Source organism: Lontra canadensis, unplaced genomic scaffold (assembly GCF_010015895.1).
Source record: "Lontra canadensis isolate GAN:19392208 unplaced genomic scaffold, GSC_riverotter_1.0 scaffold2, whole genome shotgun sequence".
Classification (NCBI taxonomy): domain Eukaryota; kingdom Metazoa; phylum Chordata; class Mammalia; order Carnivora; family Mustelidae; genus Lontra; species Lontra canadensis.
Genome location: NW_022630996.1, coordinates 36422188 through 36440005, shown reverse-complemented (window position 1 = coordinate 36440005; position 17818 = coordinate 36422188). Strand labels below are relative to the sequence as shown.

Sequence of the window (17818 nt, the reverse complement as noted above, 5' to 3'; positions counted from 1 at the left end):
CTAAAACATGTATATTTCCTCCATCTCAATTACTTGTTTCTGCCACCATGTTCCCTAGGAACCATATACATACCTCCTATTATTAGCACAGAACACTCTTAGGTATATTAGATGTATTAGATCACTACTGTATGTTTATTGAATTGACGAAAAATTCATATACATTTGGGTCCCATATTAGCCATAAGACTGATTTTCAGTCAGAGTAGCTTGCAAAGTCTATCTTAATTCATGGCCATTTTACATCCAACTGCAATTAAAGGCTTTTTTTTTTTTAAGATTTTATTTGTTTATTTGAGAGACAGGCAGTGAGAGAGAGCATGAGTGAGGAGAAGGTCAGAGGGAGAAGCAGACTCCCCGTGGAGCTGGGAGCCCGATGTGGGACTCGATCCCGGGACTCCGGGATCATGACCTGAGCCGAAAGCAGTCGTCCAACCAACTAAGCCACCCAGGCGTCCCTAAAGGCATTTTTTTTTTAACCATGTATTCCTGATTGAGATAGTTTAAGAGTTGGTATATGACATTTGAATACCAGTGTACATTTTAGTGCTTATTTACATATTCTACATTGCTTTTATTCATTCAGGTCACTGATTTTTACACTTTTGGATATCTTTCTCTTAGACAATATGAGATGTCCAAATATATCTACTCATTTTCCTTTTAGCTGTGGAAGAAAAATGCAAGTTTTGATTCAATAGGAAAGAAAGGAATTTATGAGTCTGAATTTTCTTCAGAGTAGGATTATTACATCGACAATATACCACTAATTAATGGGAAATAAGGGAATTTAAATTTTATTGGCCAAGTTAATAATTTCTAGATTGAATTATATTTGTAAATTGTTTTTAAGAATGAGTTAAGCTAGAGGTTACTAATGAAATGAAAGCTATCAAACACAGAAAGTCATAATGTCCACAATGCCCCTTATTGAGAACTTATTAAATACCATAAACTACTAGGTGATTGATCTCTCTTTATATGTAACTCCGTGTTGTCTGTTTATTGATCTATTGGGTACCTAATATATGCCAGATACTATAACAGGCACTAAATTATTTTTAAATTCTTTTAACCGAGTTTGAATTAGAGATTTTTATTCCCATGTTTTAGATGGGGAAGATAAGACACAGTGATTAATTTGCCAACTAGTAAGTGGGTTAGCTAAGGACTAAACTGTGGTCTTCTGGGTGTCATAGAATATCTGTTAACAATTTCTACATCTGGCTGCTTTGCATTATTTACTTTTTTTCTATGTGGTGTTTTGGTGCTGGATCTTTCTTGAATATTGTTTGTTATATAAAATTCTAACAGAAATGCTTTGATAGTTGGCAGAACTATTTTCCCAATATTGCATTTTGGGAGATGGTTATAATTTCTTTATCATGACAGTTTTATATAGTTTCCTATCACAGTGTCATTCAGTAAGAATTTAGTCTTAAATTTTACAGTTTTTAAAACCAAGAAAAAAGTAACTCATACGTTTACAGATTATGTGCTTTTAAAGTTTAAGATTATTTAATTATAAAATCACTTATAATTATTCATATCTTTTAAACAGGTACCAAGTACTTGCTTTTGCAACAGATGCAGATAAAAGACAGGAGACTGAACAACAAAAACTTGGTTCTGGAAAAAGACTTATTGTAAGGCCTTTTTTAATTTACAAAAATTTCAGTAATGTCATATTTAACCACCATTTTTTTTTTCAGAATAAAAATTCCTGGGAAGAAGTTTTAGAAAATATTTATTTTAGCTATTTTTCTTTTCTATGTTATGAGTCTATCAATGGGCAAAAATTTAGTTGGCTATTATTGAGCAATGGAGACACATGCCTGGTCCTGTTATAATTTATTAGATTATAAAGTTGCATCACTAGAATTATAAATGTTCAGATGAGGTCACTTTTAACTGATGTGATTATAAACCAACATAACAAAGAGACAAAAATTAAAAAAACAAAACAAAACACTTTTATCTATTCATCTGCCATCAGAAAGGATGAATAGCCAACATTTGCATCAACATGGATGTAACTGGAGGAGATTATACAGAGCGAAATAAGTCAAGCAGAGGAAAGACAATTATCATATGGTTTCACTTATTTTTGAAACATAAGGAGTAGCATGAAGGACATTAGGAGAAGGAAGGGAAAAATGAAGCGGGGAGAAATCAGAGGGGAAGAGGAACCATGAGAGATTATGGACTCCAGGAAACAAATTGAATGTTTTGGGAGGGAGGGGGAGATATAATAACCCAGTACAGGGTATTAAGGAGGGCCCATATTCCATGGAGCACTGGGTATTATAGGCAAACAGCGAATCATGGAACACTACATCAAAAACTAATGATGTACTGTATGGTGACTAACATAACATAAAAACAACAACAACAAAAAAACAACCTTTAATAGACAAAAATATTGATATGAGTAGGCATGTAATTAAATATATAAGTAAAAGATAAAAAAATTTATAGCTTACAAAGATAAAATTGGCTCAAAGACAAAGGTGGACATTTGGTGACTTGAGAAATAGTTTGAGGAAAAATTGTAAATGATAAAATGAAAAAAATTATAAATGTAAATGTAAATGATAAATTGTAAATGATAGAAATAGTTTGAAGAAAAATATAAATGAAAAATTATAAAAGAAAAATTGTAAAATGATAAATTAGGGAATAGATGATGGTTATGAACTCTTTTTTTTAAAAAAGAGATTTTATTTATGTATTTGACAGAGATCACAAGCAGGCGAGGGGGTGGGTAGCAGGCTCCCTGCTGAGCAGAGAGCCCCATGTGGGGCTCGATCCCAGGACCCTGAGATCATGACCTGAGCCGAAGGCAGAGGCTTTAATCCACTGAGCCACCCAGGTGCCCCGGTTATGAACTCTTTATCCTGAGAACCTCCATGGACAGGAAGGAAAAACAGAAGGAACTGAAAATTATAATGGAAATAGTAAAGTGTATTTCAGATGGACACATATGAAAGAAACCACATGAAGAAATAATGTGGAATTTAGAGTACCAAGGTAGGAAGATTAGAGAAAACAAATTTTTTGTATTAGGCTATAGAAATTAAGGTAGGAAGGAAGGCTAACTTGAAAAGAGCCAAGAATGAGATGAAAAAATATTTCTTAATAGTAGTTAAAAGTGAAAGAGCACAGAATATACAAATATGACTTACTTTTTCATGGAATTTGGAGGCGCCATACTGATAACAGTTAAATCATAGACTTTGGAGTCAGTTTTTTTTTTTTTTTTTTAAGGTTTATTTATTTATTTTAGAGAGAGAGGAGAGAGAGAGTACACGTGTGAGTAGGGGGCAGGGCAGAGGGGGAGAATCCTCAAGCAGACTCCTCACCAAGCACAGAGCCAATGTGTGGCTGGGGCTTCATCTCGCAACCCATGAGGTCATGACCTGAGCTGAAACCAAGAGTTGGATGCTTAATGGACAGATCTTGAAATCTATACTTATTACTGATTTTGAGCAAATTTGAGCAAGTTTGTTAACCTTACTAAATCTCAGTTTTCTCAGTTGTCAAATGGTGATAATATCTATTTTACAATGTTGCCCTTATATATATAGATAGATAGATAGATACATATCTATATGTATATGTATTTAGATATGTATATACATATATATATATATTCAGCACTTAGCGAAATATCTAGATGATGAAGATGATATTGATAATGGTAGTCAAATTGTCCTTGACCTCCTCCTCAATGGTGGTTTTCTTCCATTTGTCCCTTATATTCTGCACACCAACCACATGGGCATTTCATTGTTCCAGATATTCCATGGTTGTTCTTGATTCAAGGCTTCTGGACATATTTTTTATTTAGTCTGGAATACCCTTTACTTATTAATTGTACATGTTTATTGATACTGTTCTGTGCCTTACACTGAGGATATATCCCAAAGGCAATTACAATTGAGTGATTTTCCCATTCTCCTTTAATTAATAAGTAGAGTAAGAAATGGCAGTAAAACTTCCTTTCATTACACCACAATCACTTGGCAGGACTGTGTTGCCATGGAACATTAAGTCTATTGCAGAGAAACAAAATTTTATCCATTGGAATGCTTTTAATAAAGTAGTTGTGGGAAGGCAGTTAAAAGCTGCCTATGTTACTCAGAGCTACCTCTTAACTATTTGTTGATTTCTAATTTAATTCTTTCGTGGTCAGGGAAATACTTTCTATGACTTTGAATTCTTTCAGATGTTTTGATAATTGTTTTATAGCCTAGAATATGGTCTATCTTGGTAAATCTTCATTGACCACCGGAAAAGAATGTCTATTTTTCAGATGTTCTTGGTTATCCTGTAGATGTCAGTCAGATTGGATGACAGCATTGTTCAGATCTTCTATACCCTTATTAGTTTTTATTCTTTTTTAACGAATTTCTGATATTTATTCAGGGGAGGGGTATTGAAATCTGACTGTGGATAGTCTGTTTCTCCTTGAAATTTTGTCAGTCTGTTGCTTCATGTATTTTGAAATTCTTTTATTAGGTACATAAACATTTAAGATTGTTATGTCTCATGATGAACATATACCCTTTTCATTATCAAATAACCCTCTCTCTTTTTGCTATGGTATCATTCTTCTTTTGGTGAGTGTTGTTCTGATATATCTGTTTCCATCTTTTTAGTTTTATCCAGTTTGTGTCTTTGTGGTGAAAATGTATTTCTTGTAAGCAGCACGTAGTTGGGTCTTGCTTTTTTGTTTAGTATGATATGCTCTGTCTTCTAATTTGTTTTGTAGACAATTTACATTTCATATGATTATTTATATGGGTAGGTTTAAGAATGTCACGTGGCCATTTGATTTCTGTTTGTCCCATCTGTTCTTTGTTTCCATTTTCCTGTTTTTCTGCTTTCAAATTTTAGAGTTATTCAGTATTTTGTATGATTCCATTTTATCTTTGTTGGCTTATTAGCCTTAACTCCTTGTTTTGTTATTTTAGGAGTTGTTTTAGAGTTTATAGTATTTAACTTTTCATGATCTACTCTCAGTGGTATTACACTATTTGACATATAAGAACCATACTTCTGTGTCTCAGCCTTTGTGCTTTTGTCATATGCTTTATTTTTATATACACTGTAAACTCCATATTACATTGTTACTATTTTTGTTTAAATGGCCAGTATCTTTTAATGTGATTTAGATGATAAGAAAAAATATATTTCCTCATGTGGTTACCATTTCTGGTACTCTCCATTAATTTGTGTAGGCCGTATTTCCAACTGGTGTCATTTTTTTCCTCCTGAAGGACTTGCTATTACATTTCTTTCAGTGTGAGTCCACTGCTGATGAATTCTTTTAGCTTTTCTGTCTCAAAAAGTGTTTTTTGCTTTTATGTTTGAAAATATATTCTTTGGGGGCGCCTGGGTGGCTCAGTGGTTTAAGCCTCTGCCTTTAGCTCAGGTCATGATCTCAGGGTCCTGGGATCAAGCCCCACATGGGGCTCTCTGCTCAGCAGGGAGCCTGCTACCCGCCCCTCCCCCGCCTGCCTATTTGTGATCTCTGTCAAATAAATAAACAAAATCTTAAAGAAAAAAAAGAAAATATGTTCTTTGGGTGTAAGATTTTAGTTTGACAGATTTTTCCCTCCCTGGCATTTTAAGAGGTTGCTCTTTCTTGCTCCCATTGTTTCTTATGAGAAATCTGCCTGCATTCTTATCTTTTGTTCCTCTTTTCATAATATCTTTCTTCTCTGACTGCTGTTCTGATTTTCTCTTACCACCTTTTTTAAGCAATTAGGCTATGATGTGCTTTGTGTGGTTTTCTTTATTTTGTGCTTAAGATTTGTAGAGCTTCTCATATCTGTGAATTTATAGTTTTCATGAAAATTAAAAAAATTTTAATTCTTAATTCTTCAAACTTTCTTTCTTTCTTTTTTTTAATGTTCCATTTCTTCTCTCCTCTGGGGACTCCAGTTACACATACATTAGTCTCCTTGAAGTTATCCTGTAGCTCACAGATTTTATTTTCATTAAAACTTTTTTCTATATTATTTAGATAACTAAAAGATAACTTTTGGCATGTTTTCAAGATTACTAATCTTTTCTCTATAATGTCTAATCTGGTGTTAATTCTCATGGTTTTCATCTTTATAAATCAATTTGGTTTCCTTTTTTTGTTATATCTTCTATGTCTCTACTTAACTTTTTGAAGATATAGAATACAATTATAATAATTATTTTAATGTCCTTGTTTTCGAATTCAAACACTTGCATCAGTTTTGAGTCATTTTCAGTTGATTTATTTATCTCTTTGTGAATCATATTTTCTTATTTTTTTACATGTCTACAGATATTTTATTAGATGCCAGATATAGTCATTTTACTTTTGGGTGCCAGACATTTTTGTATTCCTGTAACTGTTCTTGAGCTTAGGCCTGGGATGCAGTAATGGTACTTGGACAGTTTGATCCTTTTGGGTTGTTAGTTAGGACCAGAGCAGCACTCATCCTGAAGCAGCTTACTCCGCACTCCTGAGACAACACCCTTCTGAGTGCTCTGCTTAGCTTCCTTTGAATCATGAGTTGTTCCAATATGGCTGGCAGGCACAGGCAGTATTCCAGGTGGTATGAGTGCTGGGCGGTGTTAATTCTAATCCTTTGGGGTGGTTCTTTCCCTGGCTTTGGGTAGTTTCCTTACATGAATGTGCTGATAAGTACTCAGATGAATATTTGAGAGGATTCTTTATAGCTGTCAAAGTTCTGTCTCTGTGCTACTCTCCTGCTTTTGGCATGCTGTCTTGTGAAGTCAGCTGCTTTGGTTTCACTGAACTCCCAGTGTTCATTTCGTTAATTTGGGGAATTTGCTGGGCCTTGCTTGGGTTCCTCCTCCTGGTGCCATGGCCTGAAAACTGTCTCACGGATAGAGCAGTTATACCACTCACCTCATTTGTTTTGTTTTCAAGGGATTGCTGTCCTTTGTTGTCTGATATTCAGTGCCCTGCAAACTGGTGTTTCATATGTTTTGACAATGTTGTATTGTTTCAGGTGGGATGGTAGTCTTTTTCCTATTACTCTGTCTTGGCTAGAAGTGGAAGAGTTTTTAAATAATTATTCTCAGTAAACTTCTGTGTTTTTTGAGACTCATTAATTTAGAATGTGATGTATTTCCCTAAGGGGAAGTTACAGAGAATGGCACTCAGTACCTAGTGAGTTGAAAGTGTTTATTGACTGGATCTCAGCCTGTGGCCTCAGAAACTTGGTTTTCCTATCCATTCTGAATGAAGTGTATCTGCCCAAGTTATAGACAGTGATTTTTTTTCTTTCTTTCTTTTCTTTTTTTGGGAGAGGGAGGGAAGGGGGGTAGGGGCAGTAGGAATGGGGAGAGAGAGGATCTTAAGCAGGCTCCAGTCCCAGCATGGAGCCTGATGTGGGGCTTGATCTCATGACCCTGGGATCATGACTTGAGCCAAAATCAAGAGTAGGAAGCTTAACCAGCTGAGCCACCAGGTACGCTAACAAGGATATTTAATGCTAGAATGCTGGCCTATTAAAATGTAAGGAGAAATGTGACTCATGGGATGACATTTATGGTTTGTGTACAGTGGTACATGTAGGTAAGCTACACTTGAACTTAATGGTAACTGAATAGTTTCTTAGTGTTGAATCCTGATTCACATAAGATAATCTGGTCATCCACCTATGTTGTCTTCCTCCTTCAGGTTGTTTTTATACACACACTGATAATATTTGTTCTTCTCCAGCCCCATTTGGATTTCATACCTTTTTCAGATATTTTAATACCTGAAGTAGATAAATATCTAAGTCATATCTTGATGGCCAGAAATTTGTATCTTTAATGTGAGTTTTCATCCCTCTTCTTTGATCCATTATTTGTTGTTTATAGCCTAACTTTGATGGCAATCTTACTCCCTCTTTGTCCAGATGCTTTTGTGTAGCCATCTCACTGTGACTGCCATATACAGTATATGTCAGCCAATGTTATTCCTCTTTTCTGCTTTTTTTTAAAATTTAAAAATATTAATTGATTGGGGACTGAATTCTAAAAAGCATGTTCATTATATTCATTCCTTTATTATTTTAAGAAACATTTCTTAAACACTGGCCGTGTTCCAGAGATATGGAATTACCCTGGGGTAGCTCTTGAGGTATAGAGGATCCTGTCTATATTACTGGGACAGCTTAATAACTGCTCTGTATATACATATGGATATATTTTTAAATTGTCTTTATATTAAAACATTATAGTTACAACTGCATTGGTTAGGTTTTACTGATTATTGAATTTGATTTATGAAGTAAACACAATATGGAAATTTTTCTTAGGGAAATTTTTCAGTGAAGCAGATAACCTCTTTATGTGTATATACATTTTTTTTGAGCAAGTCATGGTCCTTCCTTTTCTGTCATAGGATCTTTGTATAGGTGGCTCACTTTACATAGGGCATTCTCTCACCCAATTCTCTGCCTGCCTTTTCCCCCGCTCCAGGTTTTTTGAAGTATAATTGATAAATACAAATTGTATAAATTTATAGTAAACTACATCTTTTGGTGTGTGTATATATATATATATATATATATATAGTGAAATGATTACCACAGTTAAGCGGATTAACACATCTATCACCTCTCATAGTTACCTTTTTTATGTTAACATTTAAGACTTATCTTAATGAATTTCAAGTATATGTACGATACAGTACAGTATTATAACTATAGTCACCAGACTGTACATTAAGTGTCCAGAATTTATTCATTCTATGTAACTGAAATTTTCTACCCATTGGCCAGGATCTTCTCATTTCCCTCTTCCCCCAGACCCTGGCAACCACCATTCCACTCTCTGCTTATATAAGTTTACCTTTTTTAGATTCCACATAAAAGTGAGATCATGCAGTGTTTGTTTTTCTGTGCCTGGCTTATTTCACTTAGCATAATGCCCTCCACGTTCATTCATGTTGTCACAAATGGCAGGATTTCCTTCTTTTTAAAGGCCGAATAATATTCCATTAAATTATACACATTATATAGTGCATATTTTATATATAATATCTCAATGTTCTTTATACATTTATCCATCAGTGGACATTTTGGTTGATTCTGTATCTTGGCTATTCATATAATGCTGTGGTGACCATGGGAATGTAGATATCTTTTCAATATCCTGTTTTCATTTCCTTTGAATATATGCCCAGAAGTACGATTGCTGGATCATATGGTCATTCTATTTTTAATTTTTTGAGCACCCTCCTTGCCATTTTCCATAGTAGCTGTACCAATTTGCATTCCTACCACAAGGATTCTCTTTTTTCTACATCCTTGCCAGTACTTGTTATCTCTTGTCTTTTTAATAATAACCATTCTAACAGGTGTGAGGTGATATCTCATTGTGGTTTTGATTTGCATTTCCTTGATGATTTAGTGATGTTGAGCATTTTTCGTATACCTGTTGGCCATTTGTATATCTTTGGAGAAGTAACTGCTCAGTTTTTTGCTTATTTTTAAATCAGGCTATTTTCTTGCTGTTGAGTTTAGTTCCTTATGTATTTTTAAATATTAACCCCTTATTGGATAGGTGGTTTGCAAGTATTTTCTCCCATTCCACAGATTATTTCTTTACTCTGTTAATTGTTTCCTTTGCTGTGCAGGGACTTCTTAGTTTGATGGAACCCCTTTTGTCTATTTTTACTGTTGTTGCCAGTGCTTTTGAGGTCATATCCGAAAAATCATTGCCCAAACGAAAGACAAAAATCTTTTCCTTATTTTTCTTTCTAGTAGTTTTACAGATTCAGGTCTTATATGTCTTTAGTCCATTTTGAGTTGATTTTTGGATATGGCATGAGATAGGGGTCCAATTTCACTCCTCTGTATGTGGATATCGAGTTTTCCCATCACCATTTATTAAAGAGACTGTCTTTATTTTACGTTCTTGATACCTTTGTTGAAGGTCAATTGACCTTCATTTATTTCTCAGCTCTTTTCTGTTCCTTTGGTCTCGGGTTTTTTGTTTGTTTGTTTGTTTTTGTTTTTGTTTTTAAATGCCAGCAGTGTGCTTACTAAGTATAGCTTTGTGGTGTATTTTAAAATCATGTGATTTGATGCTTCCAGCTTTGTTCTTTTTGCTCAAGATTTCTTTAGCTATTTGGAGTCTTTTGTGGTTCTGTATAAATCTTAGGATTTTTGGTATATTTCTGTGAAAAATGCCATTGGAATTTTGATAGAGATTTGAAACTGTAGATCACTTTGGGTAGTATGGTCATTTTAATACTAGTAATCATTCTAAGTGATGTACATAGCATATCTTTCCACTTATTAGTGTTTTCCAGTTTATCAATGTTTTATAGTTTTATTGTAAAGTCTTATACCTCCTTGTTTAAGTTTATATGAGTATTTTTTTTTCCTGCTCTATTCTGTAAATGCATGAGTAATTTTGAAGCACTAAAGAGCTTATATCATCTGGTAAAAGATGGACAAAACCTACTAGAGTGTGTAAAATATCAGAAATCTGGACATCACACACAAAAAAGAAGTGAATGAAGACTAGCCAATTTTATGTTTGCTTTGTTGTAAAACAGTTTCTTAATTGTATTGATATGAAAGTGACTGAAATTATTTGTTTTTAGCAACTAAATTGATTTTAAGTTTTCCTTTGTAGGTGGATTGGACTCTAAACATTGGAGAGCAAGCACTTGATATATGTATTGTCTCTTTTAATCAGTCAGCATCTTCTGTTTTTGTTCTTGGTGAAAGAAACTTTTTTTGCCTTAAGGATAATGGACAGATTCGATTCATGAAGAAACTTGATTGTAGCCCAAGTTGTTTTCTCCCGTATTGCTCAGGTGTGTAGAAGGATTTTTCTTTTATCTTTTCCATATGTCAAGGCTACGTTATATACATCAGGAAAAGCCATATATTCACACACATATATTTTAAACATCTAGGAAAATAGTTTTTTACAGAACATGTAATGGAAATTTTAACTTTTAAAGTTCGAATACAAGTTTGATATAAAGCACACATTTGGTTTTGTCAGTCATTTTACTTTGCACAGAATGTCTTGGAGAATTGGCCTCAGGTATACATTTATGCTTTCCAAAATAGGACAGTTCAAGATATTTGTAAAAGAACACCAGACTCTTTTATAAGCAGAAAGGAGCATAGTAATGCCTATTGGAATGACTTATCTGTAGCCAGTGCCCAGTAAAAACTATTAGCTAACTGTGTTAAACATTAATGAAATTTATGCTTTGTTGATGAAATGCAAAAATGTTGACTACTATCTACTTATAGTTCCCAAGTCTGTAAAATTATTTTTTAGTTTTTGATATTTGTGCTTGATGTTGAAAAATACTATTTTATTACTTAAAATAAAATAAATACCTTATTACTTTATGCTTTTACATCAAAATGTTAGAATTAGTTTGTATCATAAATTCCTTAAAAGTGATATACTATTGCAAATAACTGTTTTCTTATTATCCTCTTTTCTATATTGAATGTACAGTTTCTGAAGGAACAATAAATACTTTGATTGGAAACCATAATAACATGTTGCATATTTATCAGGATGTGACATTGAAGTGGGCCACTCAGCTTCCCCACATTCCTGTAGCAGTAAGAGTGGGCTGTGTACAGTAAGTTATTTAACTTTTTTTTAGGATCTTAGTCTAGGAATTCTGTAGAAGTTTTATGAAACAATAACAAGTGATTTTACTAGGAATAACAAGTGACATTGTAGTGTGAATGTCAACAATGGAAATAATTTAAAATATAACTTTTATTGGAAAAGGATATAAAAAGGCCTTACGTAGGCTCTATCAATCATTTTTATTTTATTTTAATTCCCAGATAATTAAAATATGGTGTTATAATATGTTTCAGGTGTACAGTATAATGATTCAATAGTTCTATACATCACTCAGTGCTCATCATGACAAGTATACTCCTTAATCCCCTCAATCATTTTAATTTAGTATTTCTAGTGAAATGTCCTTTGTAAATCAAAGATTTAAAGAAAATGGCTTACCCGGTAGATTATTTTCTTTAAAATAGGAAAGGATTTCTTCAAGCATTTGATGGGTTCCACTTAGAGGTCACTTATTGTTAGACATGAGACTATTACACATCAAAACTTGTTTCAGACCTTATTATGTCCTGTGGTGCAGGATTGCTAATGATTATGTATTTAAGACAGTTCAGATTTTAAAAAGGGTCAATTTTCCTTTAAAATGAAGATTAAATTCATACCTTAATTATCCAAAATAAGAGAAATGAGACATAACTGTAATTTTTCTAGGTTGTCAGTATAGATGGCAAGATCCTGACAAACCTTTAGCATCTCAGATTATGTTTAGGGATTGAAGATCCCAGTAAATATGTAGAAACACAACTTTCTTTCTTTCTTTTTTAAAGAATTTATTTTTAAATAATTGCTACACTCAAAGTGGGGCTTGAACTCACAACCCTAAAACCAGTTGTCAGCACACTCCACTGACCGAGTAGCCAGATCCCCTTAGAAACACAACTTTCTATAAAGCTTTATAGATTCCCTAGATCTAGTCAGTTTTGCTTATTTATAAAATTTTATTGAAATTTATTTATTTAGAGTTTTATTTATTTGACACAGAGATAGAGAGTACAAGTAGGCAGAGCAGCAGGCAGGGGGAGAGGGAGAAGCAGGCTGTCCGCTGAGCAGGGAGCCCAACATGGGGCTCTGATCCAGGACCCTGGAATCATGACCTGAGCTGAAAGCAGCCACTTAACCAACTGAGCCACCCAGGCACCCTGATTTTATTGAAATTTAAAAACCATGTATAGAATTCTTCAGTGGTAACTATAGTATCTGATCAGTATGACTAATTCCCCCAAGTTAAGAGATTAGATGTGTATATTGTTGAAGCTAAATGAAGGGTATTCATATTTGCATTAATGGTTAATCTGAAGCCTGAATATTATAAAAATAGAAACACCATTTTGAAAACATTGAATATTTTAAAAATAAGTTGCTTTCTCATGTTATTCGAGGAAATGCCATCATGTAATTGCTACGCACTTAACACAAATTGTAGTTATTTTATATCTGGAGAAAAATACAAAATTTTGAGATTGACTTTTACAACAGCCACCAGATAGTCTTTTAAGTTCAACCAAACAATTAGATTCAACAGAGATTTTAAATCAGATTTACTTAGAAGGGTTTACAACAGAGAAAACATCTCGCCAGGAGGGCAATGTCAAGTATTTCTCTTCTGGGAGAGTAATTCTTGCAGCAGTCCATATATCCATCTGAGAGCTGTTCTCTTTGGCCTCCCAAGTGACTGCTCAGGTGCAAGAAGACAGATTCACACTGGTGGGTATGCGGCCCATCTTGGCTTATAGTCCACATGCCCCTGAAGTTTAAATACTAAAAAAGTCATTGTAGTTTTTGTGTGTATGTGGGGCAGAGGAGAGTAATGGATAGAACGATCTTACTGAGGCCACTTAATTGAAATACTTATTTAACCATATATTACTTACATGGGACATACCTATTTCAGGAGTCACTGTACTCAGGGAAGCTCAAAGATGTAGTTTCTGAGCAGATATTTATGGTTGATGTATGGTTTCAGTTCAGATGCATCTTATGAGTTAAGGGTCCAGAAATAACTGAAATTGTTAGGAGTAAAGAACCAAATTTCCGTGCAGGGTGCATCAAGATGCTTATATTCACAAATAGTCTGTTACTTCTAAACTTAGGCATTTGTAAATGAAACTTCCTATTTCTTCTCATAGCTTTCTCAACATCATAATTATAAACAGTTAAATGTAAATATTGCCATTAATGATTTATACAGTTAATTAATATATAGAAGTAACTTTTAATTTCATTGGAAAAATTTTCTTATTTTTATGTACTTTAGTATATAAAAGTATAGAGTTCGACTAAAAGAATTTCATTGTAGTTTGTATTAGAATTTTAAAAGTGATTATTATTGACTTACCTATAGTGTATTTATGTTTAGAAGTTATCATTTGAAATTAGAAGCAGTGAAATAATTTTGCTTCTACTTTTTTTTTTTTAAAGATTTTATTTATTTATTTGACAGACAGAGATTACAAGTAGGCAAGAGAGGCAGGCAGGGAGAGAGAGGAGGAAGCAGGCTCTCCGTGGAGCAGAGCCCAATGTGGGGCTCCATCCCAGGACCCTGGGATCATGACCTGAGCCGAAAGCAGAGGCTTTAACCCACTGAGCCACCCAGGCGCCCCTTGCTTCTGCTTTTTATTACCTTTAGAGTTAAACTTTTTTGGTTGAACTTCTTTGGATGAATGTGTTTATTTGTAGAGGAAATTGCTGCTATTTGAATATGTTTCTTTTCAGTGAATAAGAAATACTGGATTTGGATCAAGTTGATGCAATTATACTTAATAACAGCATTTTGCTCAGAAACTAAGATGCTTTATTTCCTCCCACCCCCATTTATTTGGCAGTACAAGTCCTCTACCTTGTTTATTATAAACCAATTCTAAATCTGTCTGTGTTCCTTTCTCTTTTTTCAGGGTAAACGGCATTTTTGATTACAGAGATTATTTTTTTTTAGTTTATTTTAATTTTTTTGTGTTAAACTATGGGAATGTGAAATAAGTGTATAGTTTGTAGTTTACAGAATAAGAAGAGCATGAATGTGATAATGTTCTTTAAATTCTCAGCTACTATTGTTTTCTTCTAATTGCATGAAGTAGCTGTGCAAGCCTGGCCAGTGTCTTAACCTCTGTTGTGGTCAGTTTCCCAAATGGCAAACAAAGATAATCATTTATCGGTAATGTTATTCTCTCTAGAGATATGAAATATACCTCAAAGTGGAAGTCTGAATGGATGTTCAGAGTGATAAAAACCTTTCCAAACTTCAGCTGGCAACCACAGCCTTTGTGCTTTAAAATCTTACTGCAGCTTGTTTTTTAGGATAAACAATTGGTCTCGTACTTCAGTGTTTTTCTTCCTAGGCTCTATTTACTATAGTAACTTACTGTAACTGTCAGTATTTTAACAGTTTCATTCTTTAACCTTCATCGATGTAGTGTTCTTTTTTTTTTTTTTAAAGATTTTATTTATTTATTTGACAAGAAGAGATCACAAGTAGGGGGAAAGGCAGGCAGAGAGAGAGGAGGAAGCAGGCTCCCCACTGAGCAGAGAGCCTGATGCAGGGTTCGATCCCAGGACCCTGGGATCATGACCTGAGCCGAAGGCAGAGGCTTTAACCCATCGAGCCACCCAGGCGCCCTCAATGTAGTGTTCTTGACCAGAATGTTTTCCCCATTCTTCTCTGGATTTTCCAGTTTCTTTTATCTTCCAGTCCTAACTCAAGTCACGTAAATAAGCCTTCCCTCTCTCCTCTGGTTTCCTCTTTCTCTGAATTTTTGTATTTCTCTTATGTTGGTGATTGCTGTTTGATTTTCCTAACTCCTCAACTCAATCACATGTTCCTTTAATGTTAGGGACCCTTTCTACTTTTGAATGTTATACTGAATAATCAGCCAGAAAGCTGAATATATTGTATATGCTTAGTAAATATGCAAAAATCATTGTGATCTGTGCATGTCAGGGGGGGAGGAATGGCTAAAAAGATCTTCGAAGAGCTTTCAGTTGAAATACCTTTTTAAAAATATGAAACAATTGAAAGTCATAGACGGAAGGCTATTATTTCTTTGAAGATAAATTTATTAGGAGAGTTTTCAAATTTCAGACTGATTTATTTTTAAGTTTAACTTTTGCTGTTAATTTTTCTTTCTTGTGTGTGTGTATAGAAAGGGAACATGGACCTCAATATATAATTTTTCCTATGTTGTGTGTTTAAGGATTTCCTTTGTGGCTTAATGGTACATATAAAATTTGTAAATATTTCTGGAATTAAGGTAGAGCATAAATTATGATTTTAGAACTTCTGCATTCTTTTTGGTATTTTCCTCTATTAATCTGTTGTAGTTCAGGAGTGGAATGTTAATCTCTCATTTTTTTTGTCATTTTTTTGTTGACTAGCTTAGCATTTTGGTTTATATAGTCTAGTTCTATATATTCAGCTTATGTGTATGATATTTTACAATTTTGGTGGTTTTAAAAGATTTCTCAATACAAAATTTCCCTTTTTGTGTTCTCACTTAATATTTCTTTGTTTGCTTTTTTTTTTTTTGTTTTATTTGCTTTGAATACAGTTTGCTGTTGTCTGTGCTTTCTTGCTTTCTTTTTTTAAAAAAAGATTTTATTTATTTATTTGACAGACAGAGATCACAAGTAGTCAGAGAGGTAGGCAGAGAGAGAGGGGGAAGCAGGCTTGCTGCTGAGCAGAGAACCCAAAACGGGACTCGATCCTAGGACACTGAGACCATGACCTGAGCCGAAGGCAGAGGCTTTAACCCACTGAGCCACCCAGGCGCCCCTGACTGTGATTTCTTTAATCTGTAATTTTATTTTGAATGCATCTCTTGTAAAAAGAAAATTTGATTGGATTTTTAAACCCATTTTGAAGATCATTTCCCTTTAATTGACCCATTTACAATTGTTATAATCTATATATTTGTATTGAAAGTACTCTGTACTTTCAATAGTATTTCCTTTGCTTTCCAACTCTGTGTGAGTTGGGTATTCTCTGTCCTTGGATCCCCCAGGTATTGGATGGTACATACACATATATATCTCTTTTTAAATTTTGATTAGTGTTTACTTTTTCATTTTGCTATAATCTGAAAATGAAAGGAATCTTTCCCCCTGTGATAGGCAAAGGGTTTAATACACTGTATCTTTCTCCTATCCTGTTTTCCCACTCCCTGTACCACCTCCACACACAGGCGTGTACCCTTGTATGCCTGAGCTTGTTCTCATACATATCACCCCCTACACCCACAAAGACTTTGTTAACATTTGCTCTTTGCTATGGTAACATAAGGTATTGTTACATAGGTATTAACTATAAATTATTATTGTTAAACTCTACTAGTCCTTTTCTTGAGAATGTTTTAAAATTTGTATTCACTTTTTATCTGGACCTATACTAATTTTTGTTATTTTTCCTCATCTATTAAATGTTGTGACTCTTTTTATAATACAAATTATAATTTTTTAACTTACTGATTTCACTTAAACTCTTAATAGGTCAATTTAATGTTCTGGTATAGGGTGTTAATATTTTATGATAAAAATGTATTGTCACATTTTCCCCTTAGACTTTATTGATGTTGTTTCTTTATTTTTTTAAAAATAACTTTTGTGGAAAAGAATAATCTTGTGATTTCTATAAAAAGCATAGAACTGCATTATTTAAAACTCAAGCAGTATTTAAAACTGCAAGTAAGATAACAAAAAATAAAAACTAACTCTGCCATCAGTTTTCTCTTAACATTTGTTAGCACATGTTAAACATGAAGCTGCTTTTTTTGTCTATAGAGATCAAACTTAGGCATAGAATAAAATTTCCAAAGCAGAATAATATGGTTTTAATTTTTATTTTATTTTATTATTTTATTATTGTTTTTTTAAGTAAGCTCTATGCCATTGTGGGCCTTGATCAAGATTTGTGTGCTCTAACAATCGAGCCAGACAGATGCCCCCAGAATAAAATGTTTTATAAATATGAGTTTAATTTATTATATTCTAACAGAGAAAAGGAATAGAAGAAATGGAAGGAATAAATGAATTTTATGTAAATGTTTATTCACAGCAATTTATTTTACTTTCTAAAAGACCCTTCTAAAGAAGAATAGAAAAGAGGTAAAAGGTTATTATTTTCAACTTTTTTTTTTAAAGATTTTATTTATTTTACAGAGAGAGAGACACTGCAAGAGAGGGAACAGAAGCA

General features: G+C 33.7%; 1 protein-coding gene across 2 annotated transcripts in view; it reads left to right on the top strand.

Moving 5' to 3' along the window:
* Window positions 1-17818, top strand: part of BBS9 (Bardet-Biedl syndrome 9) — a 453073-nt gene that overhangs the window by 109920 nt on the left and 325335 nt on the right. For both annotated transcript variants that reach the window (XM_032871845.1, XM_032871835.1), the window contains exons 7-9: window positions 1562-1646; window positions 10648-10831; window positions 11497-11626. In XM_032871845.1, coding sequence (XP_032727736.1) covers window positions 1562-1646; window positions 10648-10831; window positions 11497-11626 — 399 coding nt within the window. The remainder of the gene's footprint in view (window positions 1-1561; window positions 1647-10647; window positions 10832-11496; window positions 11627-17818) is intronic.